The sequence below is a fragment of the Drosophila grimshawi genome, unplaced genomic scaffold (assembly GCF_018153295.1).
Source record: "Drosophila grimshawi isolate 15287-2541.00 unplaced genomic scaffold, ASM1815329v1 contig_44, whole genome shotgun sequence".
Lineage (NCBI taxonomy): Eukaryota > Metazoa > Arthropoda > Insecta > Diptera > Drosophilidae > Drosophila > Drosophila grimshawi.
Genome location: NW_025063240.1, coordinates 23,038,577 through 23,058,224, shown reverse-complemented (window position 1 = coordinate 23,058,224; position 19,648 = coordinate 23,038,577). Strand labels below are relative to the sequence as shown.

The window sequence follows — 19,648 nt, the reverse complement described above, 5'->3', positions numbered from 1 at the left end:
TTGGCGGACGCTACAGATCGAGACGCGTGCGGATCACTCAGGAATTATTTTACAATCGGAAGTATCTTGAGAAAACTCCTTGCGCAATAAAAGTGAAGAATTGTAGTAAAGTTTAGCAAAGTTGTCCCATATAAGGACTCTATAAAAGTTACTCAGAACACAAGATCTAAAAAGTGTATTCAAATTTAATACTCATTTATAAACAAAAAGTAAACAAATATCTAATTACACAGTGTAGAAAAAGTTACTGAGCAACGAGGTGCTAAGAAGTGTATTCAATTTGAATACTAATTAATATACAAATGTTAATATTAAATATTTAATTTGTGCCACGAAGTGTACTCCAATTTAATATTCATTAAATAAATATCTAATTACATACTATATACAAATTACTAAGAAAGCAAGTGCTAAAGAAATATTTAATATTCAATTAATAAACAAAATATAAAAACACATAATTAAATAAAGATGCTGCCCACCTCCTGCTATACGGCATCCACATCTATCCAAGATAATGAGCAACTGGTCAACACATTGCTCGGATGTCCGGATTATTTGCGTGGCAATAATCCGCTGGTTGGCAATGCCGTCGGAGCTGTGAATATGATGGATGGAGGAGCATTGGCATGTGCTGGTTTCCCCTCGGCATTCTATTACCAGGGCATGGATAATTTGCTGGCACTGCAGAACAATATCTGGACATTGCCCATCTCATTCCTGCACAACAATCATCGACCGGAGAAGCCGCCCTTCTCCTACATAGCCCTGATTGCCATGGCCATCAGCAGTGCTCCCAGCCAGAGATTAACGCTCAGCGGCATCTACAAGTTCATCATGGATAAGTGAGTGTATTCCTTACTATATAATCAGCAATCGATGCTAGTTATATTCCAGATATTCCAATGCTCAGACTAAATTTATAACAGTTTAAATATTACTTACAATATTTATTTTGAGTAGATTCAAAATGTGCTTAACCTATTTATACATATAGCAAAAATGTGAATACTGTCAATTATAATCCAAATTTAAACAGAGGTAAATCTGTTTATCTACATACCAAAAATTTGGAAATTACTAATTCCAGTCCCATTCATAGTCGAAATACTCAGACTAAATTCATTTTTGAAATGCATTTGGAAATATTAATGAAAAGCAGACTATGTCCAAAGTGTGCTCAATTTATCTACATAGCAAAAATAAAGATATTCCTAATCCAATTTCTTTCATGGTCAAAATGCTCAGACTGAATTCATTTCTGATGTCTCTAAATATTATTTTAAAAAAACAGCAGCTCCAAAATATGATTAATGTAAGGAAGATTAATATTTAACGGTTCCACAAAACTTTTCTTATTTTAACAATACTATATATAAACAATATATAAAAAAATACAATAAATACCTATAATTTAAAGAAAATAAATGTCTATACATATTTTGATTCCTGTATTAATTCTGATCACCGCCAAAAGTATAACACCCCCAGCAAGGGTATACAAACATGTAAAATCCGATCTAAATTGTGTGTATATAAGCATTTAACTTGCCATTAAAATACGTATAAATATTATCATATTAAAATAAATATATAATTCCTGAGCACGTATATAAGTAGCAGTAAGCAATGTCGCCACAATTTTGAATTAGTTCTGACGTCCAATTATTTTTGGCGCATCTCCAAAAGGGGTCAATGATTTTGACTTAAGATCTGCATGGATTATAGCCAACCCGACCTCAACTTGTACTTGTACTTTTCCAGGTTTCCGTATTATCGTGAAAATAAACAGGGCTGGCAGAATTCCATTCGGCACAATTTGTCGCTCAACGATTGCTTTGTGAAGGTGGCGCGGGACAAGAATACCATTGAGGATAATGATAGCGCTGGCAAGGGCAGCTATTGGATGCTGGACGCATCCGCCACAGACATGTTCGAGCAGGGCAACTATCGCCGCCGTCGCACCAGGCGGAGGCACTGCATCAGCAGCTCAACTCGCTACGACAGGGAAACGGGCAAGGTGAGAGGCAAAACCCTCAAGGAGCTCAAAATTATACATATATTTATTTATTTATCTGTATATTTAATGGCAGGATTCCATGGGTAGCAATGAAGGCGAGCTAAGATCCACCAGTGAATCCCTGCCCGACTTTGATATATTTTGCAGTGATAATGCAGCGGGAGCCGCTGCACTCCGGCCCAACTATTCGGATCGGATTACGGAGCTGCATCGTCAGTATTTATCGGTTTCCTTTGGTTTCAACAATCTGTTCAACAACAAGCCACGTTTTGCCAGTGGAGATGCCCCCACAGCTTCCAGTAGAGCAGACAGTCCCTGCTCCAGTCGAACAGCTCTAAGTGCTGCAGAAGATCCACATTCCCCGAGCGCTTTCAGTACGCCGCCACTCGCTGGAGTTGGGTCAGAGTCCGAGTTGAGCTCGGCTGCCGCTGGGACATGCAACAGATCAAAGCAAACAACGCTCTTCACAATTGACAACATAATTGGGAAACAGTGACTGCTAAAACTATGCATATTAAAATCAAAATATATACATTAAAATTAAAATTCTTCTGCTTAAAAACCAAAACATTTATTTTTCGGATTTTAACGTATTTTTTATTCTTGAGTAGAAAAAACAACTCAATTTCCCAGGCAGATACACAAATATTTATTCGGGCTTCTTGGCCGACATTTGAACGGGCTTCTTGGCCTTGCTCTGCACGGGCTTTTGGGAACGCAGCACTGCTGAAGCACGGCGGAGAGCAGCCTGCAGCGAGAGAGATTAAATATATAAATTAAAATTAATAATAAAATACGTATAATAGTTCATTTGGAGAGTGACATCAGCAAAGAATATTCAACAGCAAAACAGTCTGCGATCTTGGTAGTATTTAAATAGATTTCATCATCGGAGGACAGTAAAAATGATTTCATTTCACATATTCCGCTTTGTAGAGCATTAAATATTTTTCAGTGTTTACCTGCAATTAAAAAATAAGAATTAATATTTTGTTGCTTTCATCAATAAATAAAGTGTGTTTTAAATAGTAAATCAGATAATTGTTTCAACACGAATCTTCTGCGATCTTGGTGTAGTAGTAAAATAAAGATATCATCACATACGATCAAATACAAAATCTATATATTATATATACAAGAGAATAGATCTTATATCGAATGACGACTATACCTGTGTCAGATCCTTGCGGTATTTGGAGCCCGTCAGCAGGTTCTTCATTTTCTTGAGCGAGCGACGTGGTCCAGCATTGAAATTAACACGCACCGTATTCTTGACGGGACGCTGGCCATATTTGCCCTTCCTCAGCACAGCGGTGAAACCCTTCTTATCGCCAGCAGGCACAATTCCCAGCGTCTTCTTGTGCACCACGCCACTATAGCGGAAAGAGCTGACATTGGTCAAGTTGTTGGGCTCCTATAAAAATAAAGGAAAAATCATATTGATTAATACTAGTAAATTTACAGCACTAAATAACATGTAAATTCAAATTATTCTGTCAGATTTGATATTACTATCATGTTGTATTCAAATATCATTGTGAAAGTTATAAATTGCAAACATCATTCAACGAGAAAATAAAAAAAAACAAAAGGGTATTTTTAATCGACTTACTGTGCTAAAAGGTCTCTTAACATCGCGCTTCTTCAACAAGAAGGCGTTGTTGTTGCGAATGATCAACCAATTTAGGTGCGAAGAGGTTGCCATCGTACGTCTGCAATGAGAAAATATAATATATAGTCTAGAAAAGAAATGGATGAGTTCTTCAATTAGTCTTAAATTCAGCCTTGGGTGATGAATATAGTCTTCAAGAACTCTTCCGCGACATAAAACAGGTTGGTCATCATTAAAAAAAAAAAAAAAATATTTAAAATCATATCAGCAACACACTTTACCTATTATTCCATGCAACAATTGGTGGCAGCAAAAGGCGCAGCATGAACATGAAAATGCAAAAAATAAAGTTAGTTTTCAATGGTAAGCAGTTTCAAACAATTTGTAATTTTAGTGAGTAATATTTATCAGTCTTGGGTGATGAATATGGTCATCAAGAACTCTTCAGCCAAAATCATTCATCATTTTTACAATTTGCTCACTAAAATTTCTCCATGTGCTTCTCACCTAAGATCAACCAAAATGGAATAGCCAAGAAGAAGCAACAGCAGCAACAAATATGAAATTAAAAAAAATTAAAATACAAATAATTAATATGCATCTATGCAGTTTATTTATTTATTTAGAAATATTTCAAAGTCAGTCTTGGGTGATGAATTTAGTCTTCAAGAACTCTTCCGCCAAAATCAATCATCATAATTTTTCAGCTGCTTCTGCTCAACACACGTGTGAAATCAACACATCAAATTTTACCATTTATCTCCACAAGCTGCAATTAATATGCCAAAATTTGGTTTCATTTATAACAATCAATATATCCGGTACATTTTTGTGCCATTCACTAAAGTTTGGCAGCTTTATAACTTAACTAAAACAGCACAAATTGCAAAATGCCCACCTTTTCTCGTTGAAAGACAAGCAGGAAAGAAATATGGCAGCCGGAGAGAAACGTGAAGTTGGCTGCGCTTAAGCGCACGCAGGCTTGCTATTGCAACGATATATCGACGGCAATGACACATATCGTGTGTGTCTTTGCCCAACTGTATCGATATTTAGAGCCATCCCTATTTGTCAGACACATTTTCGAAGCTCTTCGCAATAAAACAAAAAAAGAAACAAGAAAGTTAAATTACAATTTAAAGTACATAATCGTATTTACTGCGTTTGAAAAAGGTTTTTTATTTTAGGCTGCAGTTTCTTTTTATTGTCGTATGTCCATCCAGAATTTAAACACTCGTGGTAAGCACGCGTTTTCTTTTTATTTCCATTTTGCACACATGGACGTATTTATGTTTGTGTGTGTGTATATATAAAAATGGCTGCTCGTTTTTGGGGCTAGTCTAGTCATCACACACACACACATACGTATATACAAAAGTGCAGTATATTATATATAAATGTGTGTGTGAGTAGTGATTTTTTCATATAGTAGATGATTGAATATATTACTTATTTCAGACCCCTTTGCTGATGCAATCAAGGGCAATGATGATGACATTCAAGACGGACTTGTCCACATAAGAATCCAGCAGAGGAACGGTCGCAAGACATTGACCACTGTTCAGGGCTTATCCGCTGAATATGACTTGAAGAAAATAGTCCGGTCCTGTAAAAAGGTAAACTATGCTAAATTTAATTGAATTTGACTTAGCTATTTTATTTGTATGTATGCTCTTCACTTTATTTTTATTTATTTATTTACGCCCTTCCTGTATTTTTTTTTTTTATTTATGCTCTATCCATTTTATTTTTATCTAATACATTTATATTTTATTTATATTGATTTTTCAATCAATTTATTTTGACTAATGCTCCTCATCTATTTTATTATTATCTATGCCTTTTGTTTTTACTTATTTATTTTGACTTGTGCACTTTATCTATTTTATTTTGATTTATGCTTCATCGTTTTTATTTTTATTTAGTTATTTTGATTTGTGTGCTTATCTGTTTTGATTTTTATTTATTTATTTTGACTTATGTTCTTTATATATTTTATTTTGACTTATGCTCCTTATCTATTTTATTTTTAGGAATTTGCTTGTAATGGGACTGTGATTGAGCATCCCGAGTATGGTGAAGTTCTGCAATTGCAGGGCGATCAACGTGAAAACATCTGCCAATGGTTGACCAAGGTGGGACTCGCCAAGCCTGACCAGTTAAAGGTCCACGGCTTCTAAGCTTTGCTGCAAAAACAAAGTGTGGATTTCCATACATATACACACACACAAATAACACACTCACACATATATATTATATATATATATATATATATAAACACCGAAATTGCTAAAGTTCTCTGTTCCAATGAAAGAAAAAACGATACATAAAAAGTAAAAAACAATAGACCATTTACTACGAACAATGTTAATCATACAAGTTAAATAAAATTAAATGTTCAAATTAATTGTCCAATGTTTATTTCATTTAATCATCAAATGTAATTTCAATAAAATTACAATGCCAAAAACAAAATAAGTGCCAAGGTTGCCCAAGTGTTAATTCCCGTCAGCCGCCATTTTTATAACATATTTAAAAAAAAATATCGGATGATATTCAGGCGCCTTAGTTATGCACCAAAATCCTAAAAAAAAAAACAAAAATCTATAAACAAAAAATGTTTACTATTTTACGAAGGATATAAAAATAGTCTCGTTGACGATTAATATCAATATGGCAATATCGATATATATGTAACATTTTACACGGTAAATATAAATATTTATAACAATTCATGCTGACACTCGCATTTAAATGCGATAAGTCGTTATTTTAAAACGGTCTCACTGACGATGAATACACTATCGATATATGTAATACACAGGAGTTGTACACACATATCGATGCTGGAACAATTGCAATGCTGCCTATCTATCGGAGAAACAACATTGCCTATCGCTTCACCACCACAGCCACACATAGTTTTTGACGACAGCAGAAAGAAAGAGTGTATTAAATCATAAATCACAATTGAGTTTTTTTTTATATTAAACGTAAGGTAAACAATTCTGGTTGTGTGCATTTCTGACTAACAATACGTTTGACAAAAACGTTCAATTCCGTTTATGTGCGCACAAATTGCCAATGCTGCGAGCTGAGAAGAAGAAGAGAGAAGAACAAAAACACACATAACAAGTGGTTTTTTTCTCAATTCAAAGAAAATAATTACCGCACATCTATATATGTATACAAATATATATTTAAATGATATATTTCGCAACGTGGTGAGTACATTTTTATTATTTTTAGCCATTCATTCTTTTTTTTTGACATTTGTTCGACACAGCGTCGTTTGCATTTTAGTTTAATTAGCAGCCAAATATTTCAATTCCAACGTTTCACTGATTAAAAATAAGTTATTAAGTTAAAAAGCAGCGTAAATCATTGTCAATATTCAATATTCAAAAAGCGTGCGCGAATTTTTTGCAATTGTTTTTTCGCTTTGCCTTCTCAGTTGTCATTTTTTTTGTGTCTTTTTCGCCGCATGCAACCGTGTGTGCAAAACGTATCGAAACGTTTGACAAAATGGAACGGGCGAAAGTTTTTCTATAAGCGATGAGACGTCAAAATTTTTGGCTTTAGCAAAAAAAGAGTTTTCGCGTGACGAATTCGTCGTCGTCGTTGTTTGTGTGTGTGGAAAAATAAGTATATTAATAATATTTATTTAAAAAACAATTTGTTTGCAACAAAATCAGGTGTTTCGTTTGAACAACTTTTTGCTGGTGCGGCGGGCGTGAGAAAAAAGGGGAAAAAAATCAATTGCTAGTTCAATTTTTATTCTGCGTAAAAAAAGAAGAAAACAAGGAAGGCGAAGAAAAACGAAAATAGCCACAAAAGGAAAACTTAATGAGAGCACACAAAAATTAAGTCATTAAAGCGACGAAGTTGCAATAAAATAAGACGAGAATGAGGCAGAATCAACAACAACAACAGCAGCAGCAATAGCCAAAAGTATAAATAAATAAATAAAATATTCACAAAGCGAGGAAGAAGAAGCACTGCTGGTGCAATTTGGAACTGTAATCAAGTTTCATACAATAAGCTAGAATCTAGTATAACAGTATAACAAGTGAAAATCAAAAAATTTCCAATTAAAAAAAGTCTCAGCTGGCTGCCACCAGCAGCAGCCGCAGCCGTCGCCGCTGTGTGTGTGTGTGTATGACTGCCTGAGCGAGTGCAAGCCTGAGTGAGTGTGTGTGGTGTCTGCTGTGTGTGTGTGCGTTTGACGTTTGTGCAAGTTTTTTTTTTGAAAGAGGAGTAAGCAAAAAGCAGAAGCAAAAGAAGAAGAGCCGAGTTGTGTCTTTAAGTGTGTTTGTGTGCCTGTGTGTGTGTGTGCCTGGCTGTGTGTGTGTGTGTGTGTCGGTATCTCTGTGTGCGTGTGGATTTCTTGACAATTGCCCAACATACGTTACCATGGAATATTACCTAGGTTAGTAGAAATGTTTTAAATTTCAATAGAAAAGATTTATAAATATATATATATATATGTGCGGGCTATTTAAACATGGAAATGCAAAACAATGCACCCTCATGTGTTTGTGTGTGTTTGTGAGTATATAAAAGCACATACACACTTATAAGTAGATATATGCATATATTTGTAAAAAAAAACATACACGAACATATAGACAAACATACATACACATCGTCGTCATATATACAAACATACATACATACACACCCATTCGTATATACACACATAAATATACACAATTACATATCTACACACATGCATATATACACACATACATATATACACACATACATATATACACACATACATATATACACACATACATATATACACACATACATATATACACACATACATATATACACACATACCTATATACACACATACCTATATACACACATACATATAGACACATACAGACATATAAATTTATATATATTTGCTGCATTTACTTTAAGGTGAGGCCAAAAAAGCATAAGTTTTTTTTTTTTTACAAGCAGGCAGCCACACTTGCCCCTTAACTACACACACCACCCAACTCTCCCCTCATCAATTTTGTGGTTATGTTTAGGATCAAATTTAGCTGACGGCATCTGTACACATTAATTGTTTATTTGTGCAATTTAATTACATATTGTGGCAAATGCATAGCAATCACGTCTCGCCAGAGAAATGTTGTATATAATACCCAATTTCAATTGAAGCAGATTTGTATTAAAAAAAAAATGTATTTAATTTACAATTTTTATTAATGGAAGTTTGAGTCGTCATTAATTATAAACAAACGAATTGAAAATTGTAAACAAATTATTGCAAGTTCAACTGTTTATTCTCAGAATTCTTACAAACGTCTTATTTTAATAATTGACTTATTTAGATTTCAGACTAATTTATAATTTATTTGCCAATTTTACACCTACTTGGATTTTTTTAAATTACTCTTGTTTAGTCTTCATACTAATTTTTATGTTGCCTAATTTAAGTACGTCTTTGATTAATTATTTCATAAACTGTCATGTGTAAATTATTTCCCTTCTTGATTTGTATATTTAATAATTGTCTATTTTACTCTCAATTCTAAATTAATTAGCTAATTTCATACTAGTCTTGATTTGATTTTTTAATAATTTAATATTATGTATTATTTGTTAAATCTACCTCAATGTTTGTGTTTAAGGTGCTATAAAAAAAAGAAAGTAATTGCTTTAAACTTTGATAAGTGGCAATTTGTGTCGTCATTTACTATGCTATTGCAAGGCATTATTTAATTATTTATAAACAAGCTATAGCTATCAGCTATCAATTTCCAGAAGTTTTGAAAGTCTTAGTTAAATTATTTAATAATACTCTTGATTACTCTTCTAATTTATTTGAATGTTTTACATCTTCTTGTTGTGATTTTTAGTTCTTTTACTAATTTATTACCGTATTTTACACAAGTCTAGATTTAATAATTTTCTTGTTTAGTCTCAATTCTAAATCTATTAGCCTGTTTTACGCTAAGTTGTTTTGATTATTTAATAATTATCTTACTTAGACTTCATATTAATTTGTTTGTCCATTTTTTTCATTCATTCATTCATTTTTTAGTCTCAATTCTAAATTTACTTGCCTATTTAATACACATTTGATTTTTTAATAAAAGTCTTGTTTAGTCTACACACTAATTCATTTGCCTATTTCACACATGTCCAAATTTGATTATTTAATAAATATAAATAATAGTATCTATATCTATATATATATATTTGTTTGGCTTTCTATTCATTTATTTTTGTCCTCTCTTTTCTTTCCGTAGGAGGATACGTTTATATGAATGGAGATGCGGTAAAAATTCAGCCGCCCGTCTACACGAATGTTCCTGTTGAAACGGCAATGTTAGCCACCAATTTGTTTGGCACGCCGACACAAATCGCGACAGCACCAACAACAGCAGCAGCCACCGCAGCAGCAGCAACAGCAGCCCACATACCCTTGATAACAGCAGCAGCAGCAGGTGGAGTTGGAGGAGGAACAACGACAGGAGCAGCAGCAGCAGCAGGAACAGTAGCATTGCCAGCCTCAGTAGCAACACAGCCCACAGCACAACAACAGCAACAGCATCCACAACAGCAGCAGCAGCAACATCCACAGGCACAACAGCATTTGCAACAACAGCAGCATCCACAGCTCATCACGCACGCCTCTCACGCTCACGCTGTGGCAGTTGCAGCCGCAGCAGCAGCCGCACAGCAGCAACACCAACAGCAGCAACATCAACAGCAGCAGCAACAACAACAATCAACGCAGAGCATTCAAACGCCAGTGCATTTGCTACCGGCACATCATCATCCCGGCGTTGCTCACTTGCAGTACGCTCAGCAGCAACAGTTGTCGTCGTCGAGTGTTGCCGACAGCACATCAGTGGCAGCAACAGCAATCGACAGTAGTGAATACGCCGCTGCCATCATGAATGGAGCATTGGCTCAGACACCCGATGGCAATCTTGTCTGCTACACAACAACAGAGGCGACGGCCCTCGTACCTGGCGTCAACAATACGAATTTAGTTGCAATCGAGCAACAGCAGCAATCGGTAGAGTTGCTGCAACAACAACAGCAGCAACAGCAACATCAGCTAGCGGCAGATGAATGCGGCATGCCGCTGGATAAGCTCAAGCAAATGCTGGCCACACAGCTTGACTATTACTTTTGCAGGTAAGTTGACCAAGTCGAAATTATCTCCACCTCCTCCTCCTATCTCCAACTCTACTAAAATCATTTGCATTTGCAGAGAGAATCTAGCAACGGATACTTATCTGGTATCGCAAATGGATAGCGATCAATATGTGCTCATCAAGACAGTGGCCAATTTTAATCTTGTTAAGAAATTAACCAAGGACATCAATTTGATTACCGATGTGCTGCGCGAATCGCCCAACGTTCAGGTGGATGACGATGGTTTGCGCGTGCGCCCCAATCACAAACGTTGCATCATCATTTTGCGCGAAATATCCGACAACACGCCACTCGATGATGTCAAGGTAAAGAAAGCCGTAGAGACAATAACCGAATAACTACTAAACTTAATTAGATATATATATATATCTAAATATAGCTGAAGCCAACAAATCAAATTATAATTTTGAGCATTATAGATGTAACTTCTGAAACATGATCTTTGTAGAAACTTGATTCAATGCTTTGACAGCATAGGTTCATGAAATGTAGATCTACATACCACTAACTTATTAGAATTCATTTCTTTTGTTGTTAACAAAGTGTTATTTCTACTATCTATCCACGTAAGGATTTTCTCTCATATAAAATCACTCTTTGTTTAATTCACAAACTTAAGCTTAACTTCTTCCAAATGTAAAGGGATATTATTTCAGTAATTTCCAAATAACAATTTACTCTCTTCGAACACAAAGTTAATTTTAAAGTCTGTTCAATTTACTGCCGGCGTAACAAGGATGTAACCTTGGCCCCTTATTTATTCACTTTGCTTATAAAATGAAAGTCACTCTCGGGTGCTGATGATGTAAGACTTTGCCAGTTTTTTTTCTACTAGCTCTTTTTCTGGCGAAAGGGCTACAAACTGATTTTGACAGTTTTCAAAGTTTACTTGCAGCTCTGATTAGAAATATAAGAAATTTATTAACTCTTTCTATTCTCAAACTTGTGGTTCGCACATCTCGGATCTTGTGCTCAAATTATAATGCGATTATATATTAATAATTTTTGCTTCTGCTATCTCTGCTATTAAAAACGTAGTCTTGTAATTTATCTAACAATCCACGATCTTGGTTCGGCAAATTGAATGTTCTCGTTACTTTAATGTTTAAATAAAAATCACTTTTATTTTGATATATATAATATATATCTTTGTAGCTTATACCAATCACCTATTGCTCTATATATATATGTATTTATTTTTCTTGAATTTTTGTATTTGCCAGGCGCTGTTCAGCAGTGAGCACTGTCCCCGTCCCATCTCGTGTGAGTTTGCTGCCAACAATTCATGGTACATCACCTTCGAATCGGATGAGGATGCGCAGCGGGCGTATAAATATTTACGGGAGGAGGTCAAGGAGTTTCAGGGTAAACCGATTATGGCACGCATAAAGCCCAAATCGTTTATCAATCGCATCGCAGCTGTACCAAATATCAAGAACGGTTATCGCCTCAACTCACCCCCAACTGCCGCCGTCTACGATCCAGCTGCGGCAGCTGGTGCGGCTGCGGCTGCTGCTGCCGCTGCTGCAGCTGCTGCAGTTAGCTACAATACGGCGCCACAGCGTTTCGTCTATACTGGAAATGGTGCAGCCATAGCACCTACTGCGGTGCCCTACAGCGGCCAGGTCTTGATCGTAAGTATCTCCATCCACCTATATATACTGTATACAGTTGCGAAAACAAATAATAGTAAATAATAATAGATAAAAATGTATGAATAAGTTTTTAGAAGTGAGAAAGAAAATTAAATATTCTTAAAAAGGAAGAAAATGAACAGCTGCTATTATTATTACATATTATTTTTCGCAACTGTATATATCCATATAGACATATATCTATCCATGTCTAACACTCCCTTATTCTGCAGCCCATTCAGCAGCAGCCGTTCTACGCCGGCCTGATGGCTGCCCCTTGGCAGACGACTGCTGCTGTGGCAGCCACAGCGGCGCATGGCCAAAACTTCTATGAGATTGGTGGCAATATATTTGCAACCAATGGGCTAGCACCACAAGCAGTGGCAGCAAATTTTACGACTGCACCACCGCCGCAACCGCCGCCGCCAGCCACAACACAAATTGTGAGCAACAAGCCGCAGGGCGGCGGTGGTCGCTACAATAACAACAGCAACAACAGCGGCAGCAGCAGTAGCAGTCATCGTGGCAACAATCCCAATAGTTTAAGTGCTGCAGCTGCACGTGGCGAGCAACGCATTAAAGCGCCACGCAACAATGCGACACAGCAGCAGCAACAGCCACAGCAGCAACAGTTGCAAGGTGGCAACATTATAATGCGTGGCATTAGCGTGGTGCCAGCAACGATTGTGGATCCTCTACAGCAACAACAGTTGCCGTTGCAACAGCCTGGCCAGCAGCAGCAACAGGTGGTGCAACACCAGCAGTTGCAACAGCAACAGACTGTGCAACAGCAACAGCTGCTAGCTGCTGGCAACACGGTTGCTGCTGCTGGTGGCACCACACGTTACACATTGAAAACCAACTGGAAGGGTGGCATGCAAAAGAGTCTGGAGAAGAGCTACAATCAGAGCCATCATCACTATGCCAACAGCAGTAACCAGTTACAAGCGTTGCAAGTCAACAACAGCAGCAGCAGCAACAATCATGGCCATCATCAGCAGCAGCAGCAGCCACAACAAACCCACTATCAATTGCCTTCCTCAAACGTTGCAAGCGCAACGCATGCAACATTAACGCTTGCAGGGCAGCAACAGCAACCGCAACCTGGCCAGCAGCAGCAACTTCATCATCTGCTTGTCCATGCTCAGCCCGTTGTTGAGCTCCAAGATGCGTTGCCGGGCGTTGAAAATATTATTGTTGTGGAGACAACAACGCATGGCGGCGCTCGTAGCAACATCTCCGCCAGCTCCTCATCCTCGTTGGCCACATCCATTGGCGGTGGCGGTGGCGGTGGCAAGGAGCAATCACAGCCACAACCACAGCTGTTGCACTGGCAGCCACGTCCGCGTCGTCGCCGACGCGATGAGGATGGTCTCAGCTACTCACCAGGAGGCGGTCGTGTTAATGTGAGTATTTCGCTATAATTAATCAAAATATATTTAAAGAATGTATATTTATTTACATTATTATTTTGGATATGAAATAATTAGCGAAGAACAAAAATCTCAAACTATCACATTAAAAGGAGTATTTTTAGTTTTTTTCATTACTAGCTGCGGTAGAAAAAATAGCAATAGTATTGGATTTTTTTCTGTTAATGCCAATAAATCAATTATATAGGTCGTTTCCCTGTTCCACACAATAAAGATATATCACTATCTGATATTTTCCAAATAATTAAATATAAAATATATATTGGATCCATGAAACGAAATATCGCAATTTATTTTTTAAGCTAAAAATTTATAATGTTGCTATATATAAATCGAATCTTTGCTAATATCTTTCTCCTTTTTCGATTTGCAGTTATATGCTGGGTCGCCGCAGCAGCTGCTTTCCTCTTCGTCCGCCTCGTCCAGCAGCAATGTGCAACAATCGGCTCGCGATGGCAGCCACTACAGCACACACGATGCCACACAGCAGCAGCAGCAACAGTCGGCGGCGCCACCACAGCAACATCGTGGCAATTACAAGGGGAACAATTACAATCCCAACTATCATGCCCAGCAGCATGCGGCAAATATGTCGCAGCATCACTCATCACATCACAGCAGTCATGGCCACAACACGCTGCAACAGCAATCCCAGCAGCAGCAACATCATTTGCCTGCTTCTGCTGCTGCTGGGCAGCAACAACAACAGCAGCAGCAACAACAACAGCAGAGTTCGGGCCACAGCTATCATCATCATCATCATCACCATCACCACAATTCGATTGGCAGCAACAACAGTCTGGGTATGAGCAGCAACAGCAACAATAGTATTGCTGCTGGCAACAATAATAACAGCAGCAGCAACAACAGCAATACTAGCAACAACAGCAACAATTTGTCGAGTGGAGTTGGAGTTGCTGCTGGCAACAACGAACGCAGCTTGCATCATGGCGGTGTCAGTCTGGGCTATCAGGCACACCAGCAACAACTGGACCAGCAGCAACAGCAGCAACACCAACAGCAGCAGCAGCAACACCAACAGCAACAACAGCAGCAGCAATCAGCTGCCCCAGCACAACCACCGCAATTTGATTTGGAGGCAAGCGCTTTTCCGCCGCTGCCCGCCACTTCTGGCCCGTCACACGGTTCATCCTATCATCATCACAGCAACAATGCCGCTGCCGCTGGAGCCGCAGCTTCCTCCTCCTCTGCTTCCTCTTCATCCGCCAACATGCACAACGCCAACAGCTCAGCGCCAACAACACAAAAGCAGACCAATCAAAACAGCCAAGCTGCTGCTCATCATCATCAACATCCAGCTCAGCTGGAGTGTGGTGTGGAGCAGCAGCAGCAGCAACAGCAACATGCCGACAGCAACAGCAATGCGCACAGTTCCACCAACAACAACAGCAACAACTCTTCCAACTGGGCTGAGAATCGTTTGTCGGATGTGGTGCGCACCGGCAAAGGCAAGGCCAGTCGCAAAGAAGCAGCAGCTGTTGCAGCAGCCAACAGACAGCAGCAACAACAACAACATTTGGCACAACACTATCAGCAACATGTTGTCGTTGTGCCCGCTGAGGAGGCAACGCCGCGCAACAATACTAAAAACTATGCTAAGCAGAGCTCTAGCAATAATCATCCCCCCATCCATGTGATAAAGTGTCTAACACCAAATATCAATGCCAGCAACAAGTTGAGCAACAGCAACAACAATGCGACGACGATAGCAACACCAACAATAGCAACAGTTGCTGTTGGCGAGGATGCTACTGCAGCTGCTGTTGATAAATTAAACAAGACTGAGGATGAAATGCATCCAATACACGCCGGCAACAACAAGCAACAGCAGCAGCAACGCTTTGTCGACTGTTACAACCAACAACAGCAGCAGCAAGGGTTGCCCATGGGGCACTTGACGATTTCGGGCGCTGGCGCCTGCAACGTCGCCGTGGCAACCGCAACAGCCGGTCTTCAAGAGCTGCAAATCAGCAGCGGCAGCAACAAGAAGCCAACCAACAAAAAGGAGCTCAACGCCAGTAACAACAACAATAACAACAGCAGCAACAACAATAACAAGGATGCCAGTGGCAAGCATAAAAATGTTGCCACATCCACAATCAACTCAAACTCGAATTCATCCACGGAGAATATTGCTGCTGCCGCTGCGAGCAGCACGGCCAGCAAGCTGAGTTATGCCCAAGTGGCACAACATCATAAGGCAGCTGCCACTGGAGTCAACTCAGAGGCAGCGGCGGCGTCGGTTGGAGGTGGTGGCAAAGAGGGGGGCGGTGGCGCCGCCGCCCTGTTGTCGCCCACGGGCAGCCAAAGCCACAAGCTGGAGCTGGTCTTTGGCGATGCTGCCACTTCATCCTCAGTTGCAACTGCAACAGCAACTGCAACAACCGAGAAACGCTTTGCGGCAACAACAACAGCAACTGCAACAGGTGCTGCGACAACTGGTGGCAAGGCAGCCAGCAGCAGCAGCAGCACACAGACAATAAACCTCAATCAGCAGACAGGCCAAAGCGGCGCCAAAGATAAGGGTGCGTTTCTCAATTATTATAAATAATAATAATAGAATATAATCGATAATAATAGAATCGATAATAATAACAATATCATTATCCTAGATATCTTAAGATTATAAGATTGATTATATATATTTATCTTTCTATATTACATTTCATCTCTTTTTGTTTTTTTTTCTGCAGACGCCGGCCATCGTGAATCGCGACCAAATGCTGGCCAATTGACTGGCAGTTCGCGTCACCAGAGTAAGGAGAAACCACCGCAACATCAACAGCAGCAGCAACATCAACAACATCATCAGCATTACGGATCAACATCATCATCGTCAGCATCCAACAATACGGATCAACATCATCATCATCATCACACCAATGCTAATTCGGGCGGAGGAAATCGCAAATCGAGAGCAAATAATTCTTAGAAGCAAAGCAAGTCGCCGAATATGCGACAAATGTGAAAATTACTTTGCTAGGGTGCATTGCTTCACCCAACTCCTATGGTAATCCCGCAACCCCCTCACACCCATCCCCCACTCCAATACTATCCCCGCCCTGGAAATCAATCCCAACCCAAACCCAAATCCTACTGTACATAAATTCCATGTGTAAATAGCAAACGAAAGCCGTTTTTTGTTATATCTATATAAGCGCTATAGATATTATTATTATTACTATTACGAGCTAACCAAGGAGGCATATATAAGGTGAGTTTACTGCGTTCATTATCTACAATTGCACAGTTGAACAAAATAATAGCACCACTCTCTCACAAGATATGTGTGACTTTTAAATTTAGAAATGCAAGGGAGACTCAATTAAAAAACTGACACGGAAAAAAAACATAAAATTATTCATAAAATAAATATATTTTTATTACAGATTATAAAGAAATCTTTTATTTATAAACAATATATTAAAAATCAAACCTTTGCTTTTTCCATTCGTAAGAAAAGTGCTGTTTCGAAGTGATGCTATTATTATCATATATTATTTTTCTTGCAACTGTATTTATCTTTATATAATATATATATATAATTATTGTTAATAATTTGTTTATTTTAAACTTGCAGTTGTCGTCGTATGGCTGAAGTTTAAAGAGGGACGATCAGCTTGGACCAGTTATCATAATAAATAACACGAGAAGTAGGCAAAAGGAATAATGGTGCATAATGAATACACATACACACAAACACACACATACACACGCATGTATACACACTCACCCATACATAAATACATATGTAGATTAGAGCAACGATTAGGGAAGGATTTGGATTAGCGCATATACAAAGAGAGAGAGAGAGAGAAGGATAATCATTATATTATGCCCCAAGCTAAGTTTACGTTTACGATTAGTGTAATCTTTAAATTTTTGGAGTAAGCCAAGTTGTAACCGATTTGCAAATGTTAGCTAAAATAATAATAATAATTGTAGTATTAGCATTATTATTATTAACTTAAAACAAAACTCTCTCATTATTTACTCTCATGTACTGATGCCAATCATGAGTTGTGTTAATTTTCTTATATATATTCTCACATTTCATTTGCTACCAAAACAAAAAAATAAGTGCAGATTTCAAATATCTGTCATATATATAGCCTATATGAAGCCCTATGTTTATATAGATATATATATATTTATATGGTTTAGAGAGGTGACTATATACGCTAGTCGCCCATTTATTTCACATTTATTTAACAATATTTTTATGAAGTTTAGTCTGATATTGAAGTCTTGTGTTTTTTTTTCTATTTCGTTTATATTTTTCTTCTTTGGAGCCTTCGGGAATTTCTTTTGTACTTACAAACACACACACACACATAGTCACAGACTGGCACACACACACAAACAAACATTTATATATGTATTAGGGGAGAATACTTGCATACATTTTAAAATTATTGCAACTCTGCCACATACAAAGAAAAAACAATGGCAATTTTCTCAGTTTGATGGTTTCATACATTTCAATGCTATAAAAAAACTACAATTTTATAACGCGTAGACAACAAAAAACTAAACTAATATTAAAAACAAATTACAAATTACAAAAAAAAACGATTAACTCCTAACACAAACACATACAAATCATATTTTTGTATAGACAACACACACACACTGACAAAGAAATGGTGCCATAAACTAAACACAAAACACTCACTCAAACACTCACTCGACACTCACTCAAACAAATTTTTAATACATTGAAATTTTTTTGAGGTTTTTAGGACAAACACAAATAGGCATTTAAAAGTGATATATATATATTTATATGTATATGTATATAGTATATATATACATATATATTTATATATATATTTTTGACTATAGCAACAGTTATAAATTCTTACAATTTGTTTTCTCTCTCAACAAACGAACAAAAAAAACAAATATGATGATGATGAAAATATTGTATTTAAATGCTAATGCTCATTATGACTTTTCTTTCAAATTTTTCGTTTATTACTTTGCACGCACAACAAAACTGAAAAATTATTATTTTTGATTGAAGTTGAATCAGTTTTTAGGCATGTGTAAATTAAGAGTAAGGCATACAAAAAACAAAAAACAAATTGGCAGACATTAAACTCTAGAGACTAAGCGATTACGATATATATATATAGTTATATATATATTCTACACACATACAAAAAGGATAAAGCTTAACATTAAGTTGACATATGTTTAGTAAATGTATATATACATTGTATATATGCATTGTTAGTTAAGATAGGCAAGTTGATACACACACTTGCAACATTTGTGGTGTAGAGGCACAAATGTTGCCGACGTGCCCCTTCTTCATTTCCAAGCAACAAAAACAACTCAAAATGAAAGCCAATTGCCTTTAATTATAATTTTTGAACTTAATTTTCTTTTTTTAGTAAACTAATAATATTTAGTGTGAGGTTCGGCACTGATTCAAATATACCAAATCCAGAGCGTTTTTTTTTTTCAAAACTCTCTCGCCTCAAGTTGTCCTCAAAAAAGACCCAGTTATACATACATACACATGTATATATATATATATACATATATATAGTTGCTATCGAATATGCTAAGTGCCTATACTAAATACATACACATACATGTGTATACATAATTTATGTATATAAACATGTTGCCCACTGAGCAGGCCCGATGAAATGTTGTTTACTTTAAGTTCTCACACACACAAAACTGCTGCTGTACTAATTAATTCTCTTGGCAGCTCCTGCTGCGA

General features: G+C 37.4%; 4 protein-coding genes and 3 non-coding genes across 7 annotated transcripts; 3 read left to right on the top strand and 4 right to left on the bottom strand.

Moving 5' to 3' along the window:
- Positions 1-471: 471 nt before the first annotated feature.
- On the top strand, positions 472-2,516 carry LOC6557323 (fork head domain-containing protein FD2). The gene is made up of 3 exons (XM_001983180.1): positions 472-845; positions 1,765-2,020; positions 2,094-2,516. The coding sequence occupies exons 1-3, from the start codon at positions 472-474 to the stop codon at positions 2,514-2,516; spliced, it is 1,053 nt and encodes a 350-aa protein (XP_001983216.1).
- A 59-nt stretch (positions 2,517-2,575) lies between these two features.
- On the bottom strand, positions 2,576-4,595 carry LOC6558501 (60S ribosomal protein L28). The gene is made up of 4 exons (XM_032739102.1): positions 4,531-4,595; positions 3,633-3,732; positions 3,192-3,434; positions 2,576-2,768 (listed from the first exon to the last, which is right to left on the bottom strand). The coding sequence occupies exons 2-4, from the start codon at positions 3,723-3,725 to the stop codon at positions 2,670-2,672; spliced, it is 435 nt and encodes a 144-aa protein (XP_032594993.1). The 5' UTR covers positions 3,726-3,732; positions 4,531-4,595; the 3' UTR covers positions 2,576-2,669.
- On the bottom strand, positions 3,792-3,866 carry LOC6557769. The gene has a single exon (XR_046998.2). It is a non-coding gene; the product is annotated as a small nucleolar RNA CD11 (small nucleolar RNA).
- LOC6557977 lies at positions 4,031-4,107 on the bottom strand. Its single transcript, XR_046999.2, has one exon. It is a non-coding gene; the product is annotated as a small nucleolar RNA CD11 (small nucleolar RNA).
- LOC6558001 lies at positions 4,263-4,339 on the bottom strand. Its single transcript, XR_047000.2, has one exon. It is a non-coding gene; the product is annotated as a small nucleolar RNA CD11 (small nucleolar RNA).
- A 115-nt stretch (positions 4,596-4,710) lies between the features above and the next one.
- LOC6558846 (eukaryotic translation initiation factor eIF1) lies at positions 4,711-6,039 on the top strand. Its single transcript, XM_001983182.3, has 3 exons — positions 4,711-4,871; positions 5,091-5,248; positions 5,666-6,039. The coding sequence occupies exons 1-3, from the start codon at positions 4,844-4,846 to the stop codon at positions 5,810-5,812; spliced, it is 333 nt and encodes a 110-aa protein (XP_001983218.1). The 5' UTR covers positions 4,711-4,843; the 3' UTR covers positions 5,813-6,039.
- A 1,924-nt stretch (positions 6,040-7,963) lies between these two features.
- Positions 7,964-18,068, top strand: LOC6558995 (la-related protein Larp4B). Its single transcript, XM_043215508.1, has 10 exons — positions 7,964-8,061; positions 9,905-10,802; positions 10,879-11,128; positions 12,047-12,457; positions 12,691-13,203; positions 13,237-13,863; positions 14,264-14,759; positions 14,805-16,436; positions 16,605-17,125; positions 17,492-18,068. Exons 1-9 carry the CDS (start codon positions 8,046-8,048, stop codon positions 16,841-16,843), a joined length of 5,082 nt encoding a protein of 1,693 aa, XP_043071443.1. The 5' UTR covers positions 7,964-8,045; the 3' UTR covers positions 16,844-17,125; positions 17,492-18,068.
- The last annotated feature ends 1,580 nt before the right edge of the window (positions 18,069-19,648 follow it).

What these genes read in the sequence shown, in the direction of transcription:
- LOC6558501 (XM_032739102.1), bottom strand. Translation starts at nt 3,725, where the DNA reads ATGGCAACCTCTTCGCACCTAAATTGGTTGATCATTCGCAACAACAAC. An exon ending in TTAAGAGACCTTTTAGCACA is followed by an intron (nt 3,435 to 3,632) that starts GTAAGTCGATTA and finishes TTATTTTTATAG; the next exon opens with GAGCCCAACAACTTGACCAA. An exon ending in ACCGCAAGGATCTGACACAG is followed by an intron (nt 2,769 to 3,191) that starts GTATAGTCGTCA and finishes CTCTCGCTGCAG; the next exon opens with GCTGCTCTCCGCCGTGCTTC.
- LOC6557323 (XM_001983180.1), top strand. Translation starts at nt 472, where the DNA reads ATGCTGCCCACCTCCTGCTATACGGCATCCACATCTATCCAAGATAAT. An exon ending in TACAAGTTCATCATGGATAA is followed by an intron (nt 846 to 1,764) that starts GTGAGTGTATTC and finishes GTACTTTTCCAG; the next exon opens with GTTTCCGTATTATCGTGAAA. An exon ending in ACGACAGGGAAACGGGCAAG is followed by an intron (nt 2,021 to 2,093) that starts GTGAGAGGCAAA and finishes ATTTAATGGCAG; the next exon opens with GATTCCATGGGTAGCAATGA.
- LOC6558995 (XM_043215508.1), top strand. An exon ending in CTTGACTATTACTTTTGCAG is followed by an intron (nt 10,803 to 10,878) that starts GTAAGTTGACCA and finishes TTGCATTTGCAG; the next exon opens with AGAGAATCTAGCAACGGATA. An exon ending in ACAGCGGCCAGGTCTTGATC is followed by an intron (nt 12,458 to 12,690) that starts GTAAGTATCTCC and finishes CTTATTCTGCAG; the next exon opens with CCCATTCAGCAGCAGCCGTT.
- LOC6558846 (XM_001983182.3), top strand. Translation starts at nt 4,844, where the DNA reads ATGTCCATCCAGAATTTAAACACTCGTG. An exon ending in CCAGAATTTAAACACTCGTG is followed by an intron (nt 4,872 to 5,090) that starts GTAAGCACGCGT and finishes TACTTATTTCAG; the next exon opens with ACCCCTTTGCTGATGCAATC. An exon ending in TAGTCCGGTCCTGTAAAAAG is followed by an intron (nt 5,249 to 5,665) that starts GTAAACTATGCT and finishes TTTTATTTTTAG; the next exon opens with GAATTTGCTTGTAATGGGAC.